The sequence below is a fragment of the Etheostoma spectabile genome, chromosome 4 (genome assembly GCF_008692095.1).
Source record: "Etheostoma spectabile isolate EspeVRDwgs_2016 chromosome 4, UIUC_Espe_1.0, whole genome shotgun sequence".
NCBI lineage: Eukaryota > Metazoa > Chordata > Actinopteri > Perciformes > Percidae > Etheostoma > Etheostoma spectabile.
The window spans coordinates 19,800,181-19,819,655 of record NC_045736.1 but is presented as its reverse complement, the minus strand read 5'-3'; the positions used below and the strand labels follow the sequence as shown (position 1 = coordinate 19,819,655).

The 19,475-nt window shown below is 38.9% G+C and overlaps 2 protein-coding genes and 1 long non-coding RNA gene across 3 annotated transcripts in view; 1 reads left to right on the top strand and 2 right to left on the bottom strand.

Annotated features, from left to right (window-relative positions):
• The first annotated feature begins 4,431 nt into the window (after nt 1-4,431).
• oxtra (oxytocin receptor a) lies at nt 4,432-13,907 on the top strand. Its single transcript, XM_032514433.1, has 2 exons — nt 4,432-5,824; nt 12,371-13,907. The coding sequence occupies exons 1-2, from the start codon at nt 4,900-4,902 to the stop codon at nt 12,622-12,624; spliced, it is 1,179 nt and encodes a 392-aa protein (XP_032370324.1). The 5' UTR covers nt 4,432-4,899; the 3' UTR covers nt 12,625-13,907.
• The window catches only part of LOC116688438 (uncharacterized), a 466,907-nt gene continuing 453,721 nt past the window's right edge, over nt 6,290-19,475 (bottom strand). Inside the window, exon 3 of the long non-coding RNA XR_004331777.1 lies at nt 6,290-6,428. This is a non-coding gene — a long non-coding RNA (uncharacterized LOC116688438). The remainder of the gene's footprint in view (nt 6,429-19,475) is intronic.
• On the bottom strand, nt 15,655-19,116 carry cav3 (caveolin 3). The gene is given in 3 exon segments (XM_032514466.1): nt 15,655-17,384; nt 18,744-18,851; nt 18,853-19,116. Coding segments are annotated over 3 exon segments (474 nt in total). The 5' UTR covers nt 18,877-19,116; the 3' UTR covers nt 15,655-17,042.

The window sequence follows — 19,475 nt, the reverse complement described above, 5'->3', positions numbered from 1 at the left end:
ATTAGTTTTTGAATCCTTGATTACACATAGAGACAACTATGATTCAACAAGACTAAGAGTCTACAGCCAACACTGCAGTGCTTTGAGCTAAATGTTAAAATAACTTGTAAAGCATGTTAACATTTGTTAATTAATGCTAAGTACAGCTGAGGTAGATGGGAATGTTACTAGTCCTGCAAGTATTTGGTAATAAACTGGAGTATTGGACAACTAATAATGTTGACCTGTTAATGGTGCTAGATGAAAAGTTACGGGATCACCAAAGTCATTAGAACACATTGGCTAGGAACCATCCAAGTTTGTACAAAATCCAGTAACTTTTTAGATATGTCAGGCTTGCCCATAGGGGTGGAATAAACTGGCTAACAGACAGACCTATTTTGCTATCCCTAGAACCATACTGCTAGCATAGCCAAACATAGTTACTATTAGGCATTAGACAACTTATTTCATCATAAGTTGTACTAATATCTCTATACTATGTTGGTTTTTCAAGTCACTTCAGTGCATTAGACATTAAATTCACAACACACTTTCTACCACAGCTACAGTCATCAGCACATAATGTTGTATTCATATAATAGAAGGAAGAGTAGGATGTTCAAAGTTTTATTTAAAGTAAAGACAGCCCTGATTCATCATACTAATAAAAGCAACAGGAGGATAATCATAGGTGGTCATGACAAATGATAAGTCCAATGTCCCTGCTTTTTTAAACTATGGCTTTGTGAATGTGGAAAACCCAATTATGTTTATCTGACATCACCACAGCTTGTAATGAAAAGCAATTTGCAGTAACACATCTCTAATCACTGTTCTACCAAGTTTACAATCTTCACCCATTTGTGATGTGAGTCATCTGCAGCTGTCCATTTCTTATCAGTTTCTTTTTTACAGAAAACAAGCCAATCATTATTTATGGGTTTGCACACTTGCTCAAACAGGTTCTGTCCCACAAACAAGCATTAGTTAAGGGGTTATTGTTGAGTTATTTGCTTTATTTGTCTATTTAAGATTGCTGCCACTTCCTGTAAATGCTATTTAGAGTTGTCAAACCCTACAACTTTTCCAGACGCACCACAGCAAGCCTTATCCTGTTATTGTTTTGGAAGTAGATGTCTTAGATCCTGACTTAAAAATAAAGCTCAAACAGAAACTCAAGAATCTCCTGTAATGAAGCAGGGAATTCTCTCAGAAGTGAGGCCCGATGGAAGAACTCTGCATGCAATATTGTTTGACACATTTATAAGTTACCAAGATATGCTTGAATTAGATATATCTTGACCAGGTGTGATGTATGACTTACTTTTAGCTTGTATACACTCGCTTCATTCTTACAAGCCTTTGAAACATGTGCCCGTAATCTCAGAAATCTCCAACACCCTCTCCCTTATGAGGCTAATGGCTCATCGTAGTACTTTACGCACACAGACTATATCATGCACCCACTAAGCCAGGAGTGACAGCATCCCTGTGCACCCTACTATGTTGCTCTACATTGTACATTCAATTCAATTCAATTGTATTTATAGTATCAAATCATAACAACAGTTATCTGGAGAAACTTTACAGATAGAGTAGGTCTAGAACACACTCTATAATTTATAAAGTCCCAACAATTTTAGTAATTCCCCAAGAACAAGCAACTAATGTGACAGTGGCAAGGACAAACTCCCTTTTAGGAAGAAACCTTGGCCAGACCCAGGCTCTTGGTAGGCGGTGTCTAACGGTACGTGCGCCTCATGACACAAGATTGTCCAGAGGAAAAGGGTAGGCTAAGAACCTCATGTATTGAGTGATTACATAAGGAACAGGTGCTGAAAGTATTAGCGTGCAGATCCCTTGTATCATACTTCATCAGGAGCTTGGGCCTGAACCTTGTTTCTAATTAGATCTGTCAACTCAAAGCCCAATATCTGTGGGAATGGCACAGAGAACTGCTGACTAACTGGGCTCTGTCAGGGGTGGGGGGTGGGTGGGATAAAAAGAAAGGGAAGAAAGAGAAAATGTTTAGCGAAAAGTAAAATTCATAAATATCCTACTTGGGTGAGCATTGTTTGCAGACATGACTGCTTATGTTGTTGAGAATAAAGCAACTATAAAAAAAAAAATGCATTTGCAGTATACTGCATTTTGTGTATATGTAGTATATGTACATGTATATGTATATGTATATGTATAATGTATCATTTTGCCAACCACTGCTTTAATTCTTAATACATAAAATCTTATGCCACTGTTAACTATTTCTTATTCATCAATGTTACAGATGAAATGAAGAAGTGATGCTTACTTAATCATGATTACAACACTACAAGTCAGTTTTTTAAATCAGATATCATGAGGATTGAAATACATTGACTAATGCATTAATAAATGTATTGTTCCTGCATTAAGTCATGCATGAGATAGTATTAATCCTTGTACATTACTGATAGTTCATGCAGTACATGAATTCTGACTTTTTTATGCATGAAGTCATGCATGGATTCATAATAATTCATGTTCCCTTAGTGTTAACATAGTATTGTTACCGTGGTATAAGTAGTATTATACAACATAAAATAAAAGAGTTTAACTACTATGTATGATGTTCACTGGCGTCATTTTGAATGTCTGCAAACTCACATGAACCATCTTCTCCCTCATCCCTCTGAAGTGGGCCTGACATTGTACAAATCCCTCTCAATAATTTTTGAAGATTTTCACCAGCAATGTCATTAATATCAGGAAATCCTAGAGTGCCATTTTTGCCATATGCAATCTTTCTTACTTTCACTCTATTTTCATGACAGTTGACACTGCAAAGAACCTGCAGCCTTGTCATCATGATTTGTTCTCTTTGTGGCAAGAGCAATCTCTTTAGCTCACTTTTCTCAACTTTAGCATTCAAGTCCACTTGGCTTCTGCTATTGCAGCCTTCTATCCTTTTACACATTATTTTTGGGGCATTTTAGGCCTTTATTCAACAGTATAGCTGAAGAAATTAAAAGGGAAAGAGAGAGGGGAATGACATGCACACTCAGTTGTGAATCACATTAGACCATAAAGTTATCCTGAAGTCCAATAGGCTTAGTTGATTAGGAAGGTTCCTCACTGAGTGAAATGCTAAAGCTTTTTCATGGTGTGGTTTGTTAAAGCATGTACTGTATTAACCAGTGATAGACCACCTTGGTATAACATGACGTGGTCGCCTGATAGATCTGGACTTTACGAGTTGATGGAGACCTCCATGTGTTCCGTTAAATAATGCACGCCATGAAGGGCTGCAAAGTAAACACTGCACAGGTTGTGTGCTCTAGATTTACACTGTACAGTAATTCTCGGCTATTTTTCTGTTTGAAATGGAAGAGACCATGCCAACTTGTTTGGACACATTTAGTCTGAAAATGGCTGCAAACTTTGGAGGATCCAGTACCTTAAGCTGGACACATCTTATTTCTAACAATAACCCCATATTGAATAACAGGTAAATTAAATGTTTTCATTCCAAAGTTACACAAGTCACAGCGTTATATTTAATATGTCATCATTATTCCCTTTTTTTATTTAATTTCCAGTCAGCGATGAAGCATCTTCAGTCTTCATGTTACTGCTTTGATAATCCAGTGGATTTGCTATTTTCCAAACCCAGCCACAACCACAAAAATGGGGAAGAACTCTTTGGCGTAGGTACAGGACCAGAGGCCTTTACCAACAGGGTTTGCACCTGCTGAAAATTGAAATAGCTGCACAGTAGCAGACAAACCTCACTTTTCAGTACTCCTGACTCTGTTAGCATCAGTGTGACTGTGTTTAATAAATCATATAATGTAGCATTTTCCTAAATATTTAGGTAATAATATTCACCTTCATCATTTTAGTTAAATATTCCAATGCAGCATTGCACTTGGCAACACAAAGGGGATGAAGGAAGAAATTTGTGTTCAGAGGAGTTGGAATGTAGCACATGGGCATTAACATGGGCGTCGCACTACATTGCCAGTGACATTTTCAATTGATTGAATTCTCAGTACAATAACAATACATCCAAAGCAACAACAACAACAACAACAAGGTTTCCCCAAAGCTATAAGCAACCAAGTCATGAATGACGTCTAAGATGCCTTTTGATATGGACAATAAAAACGTGTTGACAGCCCCTTCTGTGTGCAGAGCTTTTAGTGTTTCTCCTGGTAAAGTGTACAGCTTTATAACTCCACACTAAAGTCAAACAGTGTCTGACACAATAATGTCCCTGATACAGAGCCTATCTTGGGGTTCATGCTCTGAAGAGAGTTGGAACTCCCAACCATGGATGTGTTAGAACAGAGCAGACTGGGAGGGGACTGATGACTGGCTCACATCGCTGCCTTGTGGCGGTGATGGGTAATTTACTGTTATAACTGAACTGGGGACAGGTATAACAGCGGCTTCAGCTCTGCGTGCTGGCCATTCCGATTGTTACCAGAGAAGATGTTGGAGCTTATCATTTCTGCTGCGTTTTTTTTTCTCGTAATACTCTAATTGCCAGTGTTTCATTTTGATTTTTATTGATTTTTCATTTTTATGTATTTTGTTCGAGCATATAGACCTGATAATATTTTGGATTTTAGTTTTGGAGAATAACCTATATATAATCATGTGTTTTAGACCCTACTTTTGCTGTCTCGTACAGTAGGTCCACATTTTTGATTTCGGCACGTTAAGTTTACTTTTCTTTTGGCGCACACATTTTGTTAAATATCTCATTTTACAAGTGGAAATGTTTTTAAGCGTCTTCAGTTTTTAGAAAACTTGGGAGATTGATGTTCAACCTATCCTTGTTTATCACTTAATGAGCATGTTTTGAGCCTCATCATACCTCACCCGTCCATGACTTCACAACCCTGACGCATCTGCAGAGGAAAGACTGCGGCAATGGAGAGTTCAAATGAAAGAGAATTTTGGCAATTTAACGAATCCTGGCAGAACCCAAGTCTCGTTAACGGGACCGGTTTGTTGAATCAGACGAACCCTCTGAAGCGGAATGAAGAGGTGGCGAAGGTAGAGGTGACTGTGCTCGCCCTGGTGCTGTTTCTGGCGCTTGCGGGTAACCTGTGCGTCCTGCTGGCCATCCACACCACCAAGCACAGCCAATCTCGCATGTACTACTTCATGAAGCACCTGAGCATCGCCGATTTAGTTGTGGCGATATTTCAAGTTCTCCCTCAACTTATCTGGGACATTACATTTCGGTTCTATGGACCGGACATTTTGTGCAGGTTGGTGAAATACCTACAGGTCGTTGGGATGTTCGCCTCCACTTACATGTTAGTTTTGATGTCCGTAGACAGGTGTTTGGCAATTTGTCAGCCTCTTCGTTCTTTGCACAGGATAAAAAACCGTTTTTATGTCATCTTTTCCTGGGTTCTGAGTCTGCTCTTCAGTATCCCGCAGATGTTCATTTTCTCCCTGATCGAGGCTGGCTCGCCCGGATCAGGAGTGTATGACTGCTGGGGCAACTTCGTGAAGCCTTGGGGAGCCAAAGCTTACATCACATGGATCAGTCTCACTATATACATCATTCCAGTGGCGATACTGAGCATTTGCTACGGGTTAATAAGCTTCAAAATATGGCAAAACTTTAAACTGAAAACAAGGCGGGAGCAGTGTATAAGCCTGACACCCAAAGCTTCCAAATGCAACACACTGGCCCGCGTGAGCAGCGTTAAGCTGATCTCCAAAGCGAAGATAACCACAGTGAAAATGACTTTTGTGATCGTTTTGGCCTATATCGTCTGTTGGACCCCATTTTTCTCTGTCCAGATGTGGTCTGCGTGGGATCCAGCAGCGCCTCGTGAGGGTAGGTTGAATTTTAAAGTTGGATATCATCATCATCATGATGCGCAAAGGCTGCCGTAGCTTACTAATGCATTTCGCTACGTGTCTGACACATTTTGAAACACTGACCCTCTACCAATGTTTTCCCATCATTTTTGCACATTTGCAATATTGCCCAATGGAAATGAACAGAGATATAACTGCCCCATCCTTTCTGTGCCCATCAGTGCTCTTTACCCACAGGGTGCCAGATCTGTATCCAGTTGGAGCAAACTGAGACAACATCTTTTTGAGATGGTTTGTTTTGTTTTCCTCATGCAGACAGGTCAGGCACTGGGGTTATATGGCTGACTCGTGGTTTTGCTGTTTTGGATAAATTATGCTGCCCAGGGTGCGGTGTGGAGAGTTGAGTGACTGAGCTGAAGTTCAGTGCAGTACAGGTGGTTTGACCCAGGGGCAATTATAGGATCAGACCTTTAGGGGGGCTCAGCCCCTACCTAATGAGAATGTGACACTGATATAGTGCCTGGCAAAAGTGTTAACCCCCCTGCTAAATCAATAATTTAATTATCTGAAAATCTCTGAGCTAGCTACTGAACAACAACGTCAGCTAATGTTTTTTGGAACTAAACCGGACACTTTATAAGTCACAGTAAGAACGACCAATTTAACACAATGTTCTAACAACGTTTCAATTTGGGTTCTAATTTGAGCCATGAAATTATCAACTTCTTCTCTGGGGACTACCATCGTTAAACTTCTCAACCAACCACACTCCTGCTCTCCCTCTGACAGATTAGATTAGAGACTAAGCCAAAGTAGGGAGTCTGGCATAACCACCTCGGATTTGCCAACACTACGGTTCTGTTGACCCTTTCCTTGACTGGGTTAAAGGTGCATAGCATTGGTTAGCATAAGTTTGCAAACTCTAACTTGAAGCACTAAATTTGATTTTTTTTAAAGAAGTTTTATATTGTTGTAATTTTTAGGGGGGCTGAGATGAAGGGTTTACAATTGCCCATAAACGTAGAATTTCTATTGAAATTTTCAATATGTCTGCTAAAAAACATAAAAACTTGGATTTGCATATACACCCTTGTAAAACACATTAGAACATGCTGTCATTTCCAAACTGACGTATAGGCCTACTTGCACTAGACATCTAGTTACCTTACTTATTAATCTAATGTTGTCGGATGCTGTTAATGGTTTGTTTAGGGCTACATCAGGAATGTAGATCAAGATAAACATACCTATTTGTTTTTCTTATATGTGAACTTCTTAGATCAAAAGCCTATAGGCCTACTCTATGATACACCTGTTGTGTGGTAAGAACAAATGGTGATAAGTCCTTTAAAGTGCAAAACCTACACACATAATTTCCCAAGTTTCCTCTGAACCTCCTCTCGCTGCTGAGACCGACTGACGGCTAATCATTAAACACATTAGTGTGCGCCACCAAGCAGCCTTTATCTGTGCCTGTGGGGCACGTTGGAGTATGTCGTTAACATTTAACCACAATAGGGCCACTAAGAGCCATATACTGTAGGTCCCTATATTAATCGATTTGCTGGATACTGGCCACACCCATATGACAACAATACATTTCAGATCCCCTTTGACTTCACAATGTATTTGCTGTTCCTTCCGTAATTCCATTACATTTACTAAGTATAAGGCCCACAGATGTGTATAATGTGAAGGGGGTTATAGTTTGTCAATTTGATCTAAGGGCATTTGTGTTCTGGAAAAGCGAAGAATAAATCTAATTAAAGCTATTAATTTAAAGACTTTGCAAAACAATATGTCTGCATCTCCTCTAAGACAATACAAAACTTGTTTTCCAAGCAATTTCCACCTCTTATAACTTTACGGTTCTGGTATTTCCTTAGCAAAAAGCATTTAAAAAAAAACTAAAAAACAATACTATTAAGTTTCTTGTAGTGAGTTAACATACTTTATTGTTTCAGGCTTGAGTCTTTTCTTCTGCTTCTGTGGGTTTATGTACAAGGTTCCAAATGACTGGTTGTGTGATACCTGTCATCCTCCTTAAGCATAACTCTCACCAAGATGCAACCTAAGGTCTTTTTGGGAATATACCGGAGTCAAACTTTCGTTTAAAAGCATAATTAGGACGGAAGCGTCACTTTTAAGATTTAAGATTTTTCGATAGTAAGGTTTTGAACTACTCACTTAACTGTTGTTGTTTCCACTCACAGCCATCTTTGTCAGTCAAAAAGAATCAATCTCCGAATGCAAATGAATGGACTCCATAGGAGGAAATGTCATTCTTATATGAGGCTCCTTTTTTAACTACAAGGTCAATTAAGTTTTTCCCTAATGACAAAACAACAAATCATTCATGCATTTACATGGAACTAAGCTTAGGGAGCTTTCCATCTTTACTCTCCTCCCTCGACTATGTTTGACCGGCTAGATGGACGGGGACCGGAAAAACCAACAACTACAGTGAGTTGTTAAGAGCTTTCTTTTTAGTAAACTCTGTGAAAACGAACAATGTTCTCAATGCTCAAATTCATGTGTAGAGCCCCTGGTGATACTTTGAGCCAAGTTTCATGTTGCGTCGAGCCTTCTTAGTGTTTTAAAAATAGTGATTTTGATGCTATCATAGAAGTGCCCCTAGCTCTCCCATTCAAAAGGCCATTTGACCGAAAAGTGGCGCTTCCATCCTAACTATGCTTTTAAACTAAAGTTTAAAGTATGCAGTCATTCCCAAAAAGACCCTAGGCTGCATTTTGGCGAGAGTTACGCTTTAAGCTGCATTGTTCATACCAGCTTCTTACACTTTGGAGCCAAACAGTTGCACAATACACTTGCCTGTCATCCAGTTCTTCAACACTGAGGAGGTATACTTCTATAATTGGCTTCAATGCTCCACCTCACAGCAACATTCATACTAACAGCAGCAATAAAAAGAGCAACAAAAAGATGAAATGGAAAAGGAAGTGATTCATTCCTTTTCTGTTGCAGAGCCGAGCTTAGTGCAGAGAGGAGGCTGATGTCTGATGGCTGTCGTCCATGTGAACAGCGTTCAGAAAGGCCAGAATTGGCAGACACGTGCCAGTGTGTGTGTACAAAAGATAGGCTGGAGTGTCACCTGTGTGTGCAGATAATGTGTCCATTAGAGTCGTAGTCAGCAAAGTGAGCCCACACCACACAGCTTAGAACAGAAAGCTGTTAGGCTACTAGGGGAAGGACCTCTACATCGCAAACCTGTTTCAAACATGCATAATGTAAACAAACCAGATGTTGTAGTTAATTGTTGTTAATTGTAGTTAGTGTTGTAGAATCATATTTACTATTTACTACTACTATACAGATGTGAGAGTATGATCAATTTGAAGTGTATTTTTCCAAAATGTTGAACTGTTGCTTCAGCCAAACAAATTGATACTAGATACAATGTCCACATCGAGCCGATCAGTGTATTTTATTTAGATGCATGAACAATGAGCCACATTTCTTCAGCCCCCAAACTGCAGATTTACTGTAAGGAAGCCAGGACATTTCACAGATAGGTTTACCATTAGTACCCATATTACAGCTTATCAACACAGTGTAGTGATGTACTTGAATGCAACACACTGGAGTGGACGCAATGTATGACATCACTGAGGTGAGACGGCAGAATGAATGTATAACACTGTGTGGAGACGTCCTGTGGTACAGCTGTTGAGCTAAGTGAAGTAATTAAATAAAGATTACGTTAATACCAAGTAAGACTGGCTGGTGATTAACGTGACACACGTTTTTGGAAATGTCAATGTCCCATTCTTTTAAGCTTTGTGACATCATCAATGTGATATCACACTGGACAGACGGAAAGAAATTATGTAGAGGACAAAAACACCTGAAGGTTAAATCCTGACTCAAACACCAACGCAAACTCCCAAAACAATCGGTGAACACAAATACCTCCTCCTGCTGAGCCTGGTGTCCCAGACACTGACTCACACTCTGTGTGACTCACACTCACTCTCTGCTATTGATTGGCATGAAGTGCTTGATTTTTTAAAGTATAAAACTCAGTTCTTATACAGTGTTTTCAGAAGCAGTGAGAAAAATCAAGGCAGTGTCATAGGTTCAGATAGACCACGCAAAGCAATTTGTCTGAACAAAAATGAGATTACTGCAATGCTTGTTTACCTTCAGGGAACAAGGTTCAGCACTAAGTGTTCTCATGGCCTGCTAAAGAGGCTTTTGGACCGGCCCAGTGACAGCCAGACCGACATGGGGATGATCATTCTGCCTTTTCATTTGCTGTGGGATTCATCCCTCTCTGATGAAAGGCACTGTGAGATAAATCAGTGAAGACTCTTTCTTGGTAGTTCCCCCTATTATTCAAATTAGATCCATGCTCTGTTATCATCCACCCTGATAAGAATGCTTCATAACCACCAGTTGGTCTTTAGCACCGTCTCCATTGAAGCGTGGTACTCCATCCATGTCAGCAGCATTATAGTCTGTAGAGCAGGTTGATGCATGGCTCACAAGGTTTGTGTAGCGGCCCCTTGGATTTATTGATCCAGACGCAGAGAGTTTCAAACTGGTGTCAATTTATTTCTTCCTCTCAACAAGCATCAGGCACCATAAGCACCATGAACACTATGAAAACTACATAATAAAACAGAAGAAATACAATAAAATGCTTCTATGTAGCCTCACAATTAATTTGAGCATATATCATGTTCACATATTAATCCTGTTTACACCCAATGCAAATCTTTTTAACATTTAACTAATAATCAATATGAAATATGAAATGAAATACGTTTTAAGGTATTATGACAAATAAAATGTCACATGCTTCTTTTAAATAAAATACAATATATATTATAATTGTTCACAGAAATGTCATGTGCAATTAAGTAATGACGTTCTCTTTCCTTAAACAAATCCCTTCTGATAATAATAATATACATTCCACACATTTTCCTTTGCACCTCATTCCGCTCTCCAAGGGCGCTAATTAAAGAGTTTCCGTCCATCAGCTAGCAAGCCCTCTAGCTTGACACACCCTCACAGTTCGGAGTTCTTAGAAATAACATGTATGAACAATATCTGAATAATAAAGTAAATCACAATGTAAACTCTTTCTTTACAAGATTTAAATGGATGCGTGAGCACCACATTGTGAAAAGAGAGTAGCAGGAAGTTTAGCATCACAAAATATCAGAAGAAGAAAACGACGCTTTTCAAAATAAAAGCAGAACAGACCACAAGGTGACACTGTGGAACTACAATGTCTTGTTAACATGTAAATATAATACTGTGTAAGAGAATATTACCGCAATTGATCAGTGATATTTACAGTTTGTAACAGTGTTTCTTATCAGCGGGTAAAGTCACATGTTCCCATTCTTGCCTCCAGAGTTTGTAGACTGTTTCATAAATTAGCATTCTCTTGTTCAAGTTCAAATATAGTTGCTACATTTTTCTGTCTTTTTCATTTGTGCATCTGAAGGATTACAAAGCAGCAATGCCAAAAATAGATTATTAAAACTATGACACAAAGGGTAATTGAATAATCTACATTCAAACTCATGTTTTCATCACATAAATCAAATCCTTATATAGTTAATAGTCAGTTCTTAATAATCATGCAAAATAATTTACACTGAATAATTTAGTTTGAGCTCAGTCATTAACAACATGAGAATAGTACGAGTACAGACCAATTAGAAATTTGCAAGAAGAAGTTAAATACGGGATACGAGGCAATTACATGAATCAGAACTTCATTTGCCAAATGTCAGTTAGATGATGCAGTCAACATATTGTAAATGTCATCCTCTGAGCCACTACAGGTTACTTGCCATGATGAATTGTCGCTGTTCTTTCTTGCTTGTTTGACTGGTCACCATTTGAATTGTTTGCGATTTATTTCTCACTCTTGAACTGCATGTGTCATAAAACTCTCTCCTTACTCAAACTCTTATTTTAATGCATACTTTAAAGAGTGACAATCCCTCCAGCTATAATCACACAGAGTTGGTTCTACATTGGCAGTAACTGGCAAATTTGTGAAAGGAAACAAGACTATATCAAGTCTACAGCCGTGCTAACTGCTCTGTTAGGCTGTTTGAGAACTGCATGTTAGCATGCTGAGGTGATGTCAGTTAAAACGGTGACCTGATAATTTAATAAAATCCTAAAGCTGGCCATGAAGTTCTATATCAAATTTCCAAGCAATGTCTTGACATTTTGCTCACAAACCACAAATGTCAATATCATGGTGGGGCTAGATCAAAGGTTCAGTGAATGCCAAAGTTATTGAGAGTCATCCTCTGAGGACTGTGCATATCTATTCCAAAATTGTATTCATTTAAATTAATGGAAAATTTTTAAACAATAATATAAACTTTCAGCCATCCACTAAACCACTACTTTTGAATCCAAACTTTCACAGAGAAAACAAGCTTCTGGTTACATTTTGTTGTCATGGCATAGTAACTTTCCACTCTCTTTCTCTTTCTCTCTCTCTCTCTCTCTCTCTCTCTCTCTCTCTCTCTCCTCTCTCTCTCTCTCTCTCTCTCCTCTCCTGCAGCCATGCCGTTCATCATCTCCATGCTGCTGGCCAGCCTCAATAGCTGCTGTAACCCCTGGATCTACATGTGCTTCGCCGGGCATCTCTTCCAGGATCTTAGGCAGAATTTTTTGTGCTGTTCCACTCGCTACCTCAAGTCATCCCAGTGCCGCTGTGAGCGTGACTTTGACTCCAGTCACAAGAGCAACTCCTCAACCTTTGCCATTAAGAGCACTAGCAGTCAGAGAAGCATCACACAGACTTCCACAACATAAGCACCCACCCTCTCTTCCCTTCTCGTTCTCTTGAGCTGTCCACTCTGCCTTTCACCACATGCCATTGCCCATTAAATATCCAACTGTTCTATTCCTTTAGATACCTCTCGCCCTGAGTCCTGAAAGAAAAAGAAAAAAGTCTTAAAGTCTGAGTCTGCAATTTTGGAGAAAGATTGTTGATTGGAGCACCCATACAATTACACCCCTCCCATCAGAGCTCCTTTAGATTGTTTGCTCCCAATTTTTTCTAACTTACTAATGTTGTGCCTTTCGCAAATGAGTCATTCAAAAGTACAAATCTTTTGGGTGAACAAACTGAACTGATTCACTTTCTAAAAAAAAAGATCCGTTCATATCTCAGTTCAGTTGAGCTCTGTCAGTCAATGGCGTCATGCCGCAGAGCTCTAGGCTTGGGCCCACCTCAGGCGCTGTCAACGTGCAAGGACTCAATAAGTGACTGATTCAAGTAATTTGTTCCCAACAGGAATGCCGTGTGTTCAAGACAGCAAATACACAGCTGAGTGGGGATGGGTTGCTTGCTAATATATACAGTCAGCTGCACCATTCAGCTGTTACGAGTAGTCATTTTTATTATAATCCATCCCAAGGCTTGGTAATCCATCAAGAAAACACGGATTCTTTCAAAAAATAATAAAAGTGATAAGTGTTTGATGCAGGATTTATGTTAGCCGGCAGATTTCACAGATTAGAAGAACACTGAGGCCAATTGATTGGAAATGTACAGCATTATTTGTGCCCATGTATAAGAGGTACAGACAACGTTTGTTTGTAGTTTCATTTATTAAAGTTCAACAATGCATAGTACAGAAGAATGAATACATAATAAATCATCAGAAATCAGAACTGGGCTAGTTTGCAGAGATTCAATTCAATTCAATTTTATTTATAGTATCAATTCATAACAAGAGTTATCTCAAGACACTTTACAGATAGAGTAAGTCTAGACCACACTCCAGAATTTATAAGGACCCAACAGTTCTAGTAGTTTCCTCCAGAGCAAGCAACAGTGCGAGATCCGCTCTACCAACGCAATAATGGCATTCTTATTTTTATTTATTTTACAGTAAAACACAAAAACAGAGGAAATTTATAATTGAACATAATTCTGCAGCGGTGGTTCAACACAAGGTCGGTGTCTCATCTTTTCTCTCCATGCTCTTATAAATGCAGAAGCTTGTTCTGTACATTCATTATTACAAAAAATAACGTGAACAGCCCTTGTGTTTCATTTCTGGTTAAATGTAGGCTATTATGTGGCTATTTAAAACGTGTACTCTAATATTCAGGAATATTTTAATGGCTAAGTTGGCCTTCAAAAAACATGTGTAATGTAAACCCTGGTTTGTGTTTATGCTGACTATACAAAGATCTATTTACTGTTTTTACCTCTCTCATTCTCTCAAAGTAGGAGCTAGTTGCGATACCTAGATCATTTATTAAATAATTAAGTGTCATAAAATATACTGTACATAATTAATATGAATATAACATTATGTCCATATTGTATTGTATTGTACATGTATTGTACATGTTGTACATAATAGGGTATATGGACTTCAGCTTTACGTTTGCAAACATTACATGACTGTTCTCAGTTCATCAGCAAGCTGAACTGAAAGTGATTGGGACTATTAAGGGTGCAACGTTTTATTCATAAAGATGTACGAGACAATTATGGACCAAGCTGAGCAATTGTTTGTTTCTATGTTATTCTTGTTTGAGTACAGTATCAATTTATATATTTGCAGTGAAGTGCGGAGAAAGTAAAGAAAGAGAGAATATTTTATGTACTGTCAACCTTGGCCAACCATGCTATTGATTCAGTTGTTAGACTTAGACTTATCTTTATTATTTATTGTTGTTACCAGCAAAGCTTGTGGATCCTGTTTGTCTGTGATACAATGAAATTGCTCCCGTCATAAATACTGTGTACAATGTTGTTCACTTTGCAACATTTGTTCTACAAATGTTCATTTATGAATCATGTAAACTGTTACTTGAGATATTGTTAGATGTAAGATGTCATTGCTGTCACTGTTAAGATTTTAAAAAAGTTTGAAAAATAAAAAAGTGCACATGTGAATGACATTTTATTTACATATAGCTGATGCTCATTAGAGCTCCTATTGCCTCCTAAAATCCAAGGTTGCCGGAAATCTTCCAGAAGGATGTTTGTCGACACTAAATCAATTACATCACTGAGGTCCTGCAACTTTTTGGCAGCACATTCAAACTTTGACTTTCCTGTTCTGCCTCATCCCCAAAATGCGTTTTGGGGATGACTCACGTTACTGGAGGTGTCTTGGGAAAACAATCGTTGCATGAGATGGTGCAATATCCTGCAGGAAGTGACAATAAAGGAGAACTTTGGCCAGAGATTTCCTCTAGCATTTTTTGTTGCTAAGCTATTTAAGCGTGGCGCTGTTGTTTAGTCAGCTGTGTTTACATTTAATGCAAAAGTTTAAAGTATGTGATCTGTCTATTACAGCGCATTGATTATCATTGTCAATAATGAGGAGTGACCTAAATAAAACAAAAGTTGCAATCCAATCCAACAAAACAATCCAACAAAATATCTATGATTCAAATACTGCACTTGTGAAGTTTATAATGTTCAATTTTAGTTCAGACGCTGTAAGTCTTGCTCATGGGAAAATGTTAGGTCTTTGTACATTTTAAGTAATATTTTTTACAATTATACAGTATTCAGGGTTGATAACCAATGCACCAAAAGAAAATATAACAGGAGAAATTCTATAAAAACATAAATGTTTTTAAGGCAACAACTGGCGCTAGAGACTGGCTAGAGTACATCAAAGAGCTTTTCTATGAATTTCATGATTAACTATTTTGAATAATCTTTACATTCTTAAAGATGCCAGTGAGTGTGGAGTGTTATTTATGTTTACAGTATGTTTGTATATGCACACGTTTAATTAAACATTTGCGGAAGGCAAAAATAGATACATACATAAAATCATGAGAACTGTATTTTTGGAGAACTTGCTGTACTTTGGTTGTATTTTTATTCTAAACATGTTATGTCTCTTTATAGGTTTTGGCAAATTTGCTACTTAATTACACTGCTTAATACAGTTCATAAATGAGAATAATAATGTGCACAGAGTGTGCTGTTTCTGCTTATATAAACAGCACAATAAAATACTAGAATGAGTTAGCCAGAAAGAAAGGTTATGAACAAAGAAGGGTGTGGTGACACTGAAATCATCAACTATGAATCTCAGACACAAAAGAGAAGAACATGAAAGACACACAACAGCTACCTCTTGTGGGTCACAGCTCCTGGGTCACTGCTTCCACTGTAGTTGGCAAAACAGATATCACTGAAAGACAGTGACGTGTTTGGTAAACCCAAAAATGTATTTCTTAAGCCTCTCTGAATTAATTAAAATAATACACAGAACACACTTTACCAGTGGTGCAATGCACTTATTATAAGGTTTCATCAAGTGTCTTTAAATTAGTTTCACCATATGTACTGCATATGTGACAAAAAAAAATTCCCTGCTGGTGCACAATAGTAGCAAAGGTATTATACTTTTCTAAATAATAAGAATAACACGGTGGAACATGACAATGGGTCTCATACAGAGGTTTTTACTTTACTCCATTAGAAGGTAGGTCCATACTTGTATACACATTCTAGCTTACTTGAAAAGTGCAAAAGTAAGTAGTTTTCAAAGTGAGATGAGGTTCCACTCATCTGACTTTGAAAGGAAGTAGATTATCTGCATTGCTGTTTCCAAATATATTCCTTGCATCTGCATTTCAGAAAAATACTCTGTTAGTTACTATGGAGTCATCAGTAATCACCAAATAATTATGTAGAGAAAAAAACGTTCCATTCAATTCTTTTTGTTAGAGCTTTGAAAATAAGGTAACATACATGATTGTCAAATCCAGTTAAAACCTTATAAAGTTAAACAATACCAGACACAGCAACATAGAGCATCAATATGACTTTTAAAAATGACTAAATGTAACGCATACAGGCAGCATTGTCCACAGGTGCAGCAATTATGGGACAGGTCATTTAATTGGTTTGTGAATGAGTAGCTTATGTGATACAAATAAATGAGGGCAGATCCATCCTCCTCATGGTAAGCATCCCTCTGAGGAGCACTGAGCCCTCCAGGAGTGCCAGCGCTGTCACAGAACCACGCTGCCTGCTGCAGCTGTCACTGAGCTTCTGGTGGCACACCGGCATGACAGGACTCAGTGCTGAGAGCTTGAGGATGGGTGGGCGGGGAACAGCATGTTATGAAGGAAGGAGGAGGAGTATCAGGGAGTAAGCATGATGCAAGGACTGATCTTCTGGTGTATAAAAAGATACCACACTTCATCCAATCGTACTATAAACACTACTGTGTGAGTTCTTAGACTTCTTTGCGCAGTGCAACACGCACACTGCTGAAGATCTTGCCCAGGGCTTCAAAGAAGGGATCACAGAAGGTCTGGATGCAGAGAGAGTAGATGCGGCTGATGCACTGCGACTCAATCAGACAGCTCTTGATGCAGGGAACCACGGCCCAGATATGGCAGAAGGAAATGCATGCGAACAGGAAGCCCCATAGCAGAGCAACAGGGATACCGAAGACAGCAGACAAGATGCGGTAGCACCAGTACTTGGACACAGTAAAGGTGGTGTAGCTGAGCTTCCACACCCCATCCAGACTGTGTGTACCATCAGGCTCTGCAATGACATCCTCAAAGTCCACCTGAGGAAATTTAAAAGAGGCTTTTATTTCCTCACATCCCCAAATTCACACCACTGTTATGCACATGCCAATATTACGTGTAAAGATTGGGCTTGTAACAGCTGCAGAGTGTTAGGGTCAAATGTATGCAGAGAAACCAAACAGTTTATGTGTATGTATATGTGTAACATCATAGGAAAAAACCTCAATGTTGTGGCATACAGTCAAAATGAATTAACTGTTATGGAGTGGCTTTTCAACACACTTTTCCCAACACATTTTATTAACCAAGTTTCACCTCATGTAAAATGCATTAGAGCAACTGTGCGATGGTCTAATCTGTTTTCAGTTTTTAGTATTTGTCACCTGGTCCTTTAGAAAAGCGCTGTCACATTCTAAGCTGAGACTCAGCTATAAATTGCCGATTAACTTAATCGTGAAAGGCAGATGCAATGCACATCTAAAACCTTCTGTTTTCTTCCAGACCACTGGATACAATCAGTAACCAGTCACTGTCCATTTCCTGTAGCGACAGCAGCCTGAGATCATCCTCTGAATGAATGGCTGGACATGCACTGTTTTATATTTTCTGGCCTCTTTTAGCCCTAGAGGGATTGTTGATGTCAAATTTAGGAAAAATATCTGTGTTCTTCAGAAACAACAGACGGACACCTAAAGCTGGTACATGTGATTACTCAGGAGATAAGATATATGATTACCTGTTAGGGAAAGTGGTTTTAATCGATATTACTTTATTTTAAAAGTAAGAAGACCAAAAAGTTATGTTAGCAGAAAATGACTGCATAAATTAGAAATGTAAATGTGAAATTATACCTAACTGTAGCTCCTTGACCAGACTATTGGGATTAAGGTTAACAAAACTTTCAGTTGAAAACAGACGTCAGCAGACTTGTAAATCATTCCAAACTGAGTCATGCAGACACTAAACATATGCTTTACACATGTCCTGTAATAAACCGTCTTCATTGACCATGTTTACATAAACCCCAACTAGTCAGACAAAATGGAATCTAAATGTATAGTCAATCCTGTCCTCAAAGAAAATGTGTTGTGGCAATGACATGGCAACAGGATAAACAGTAGTCAAACCTAAATAAATCACAGCGTACATACTGTATACTGTATCAGTTTCACACTCTTCTACCCCATTCCCAAAATAAACTTTGGGCTCTGCACAGGAAACAGGAATAACTCTTGGTCTATTTAAGGATTTTCCAGACAGTATCATAACCTGTACTCCTGTCTTGGTTCCTGATAACCACTTTATTCATTTGCTGCCTATGCTTCCACACATGCCAAGGCAGGGGTTATGCTCTTAATCCTCTCTGTGACAGGGTGTTGTCTGCATGCTGCACAAACCTTCACCACGTCCTCATTGATCTGCTTGGGATCTCTGTTAATTAAATCAATCTCCTTGGTGTGGCTGTCCTTCACAATCTTCTCCTCGTTGGTGTTGGTTGGTGTTGGTGTTGTACTGGTACTGATCCGCCATGATAGGGCTGCAGGTCCTTGACGGGCTGAAGATGGTGAGAGTAAATCTTCCTGGATCAAACTGCACAGAGCTGCCTCGGTTCACTTCTGAACCCCTGTATCACCACTGTGGCGCTCCCTCTTGCATGCCAGTGGACAGCTGCTGCAGACCTCCTGGTAAAAATGGAGGCCTGACCCCCGCCCTGCACACACATAGGCATCCAGACACACACACACACACACACACACACACACACACACACACACACAATGTAATGCACACAGACAAAAAAGGCATGCCTTAAAGGAGAACCCAGGGTTGTGTCACATTTCACATAGGGTTGTGGGGCAAACTGGGCAGAGTTTACACAGTGGCACGAACTTCCACCACAGAGTGAGGCAGTAAGCACAAACACACCCTCTTGCTTTGGCTTCAGTTGGGACACAGTGTTTTGCGTCGTAATGCTGAACTCAATTTGGAAAAGAAAACATTTTTGTTTGTGTTTAAAGCTAAATTGCAAAACAGAAATTATACTCAATGTCACCTTAAGTACAAGGATTACCATACAATGTACTGTAAATGTGTATTCACACTATTGCTATGATTTATCATTCAAAAGG

Coding starts and splice junctions, on each gene's coding strand:
- oxtra (XM_032514433.1), top strand. CDS start 4,900: ATGGAGAGTTCAAATGAAAGAGAATTTTGGCAATTTAACGAATCCTGG. Junction 5,825..12,370: donor TCCAGCAGCGCCTCGTGAGG/GTAGGTTGAATT, acceptor CCTCTCCTGCAG/CCATGCCGTTCATCATCTCC.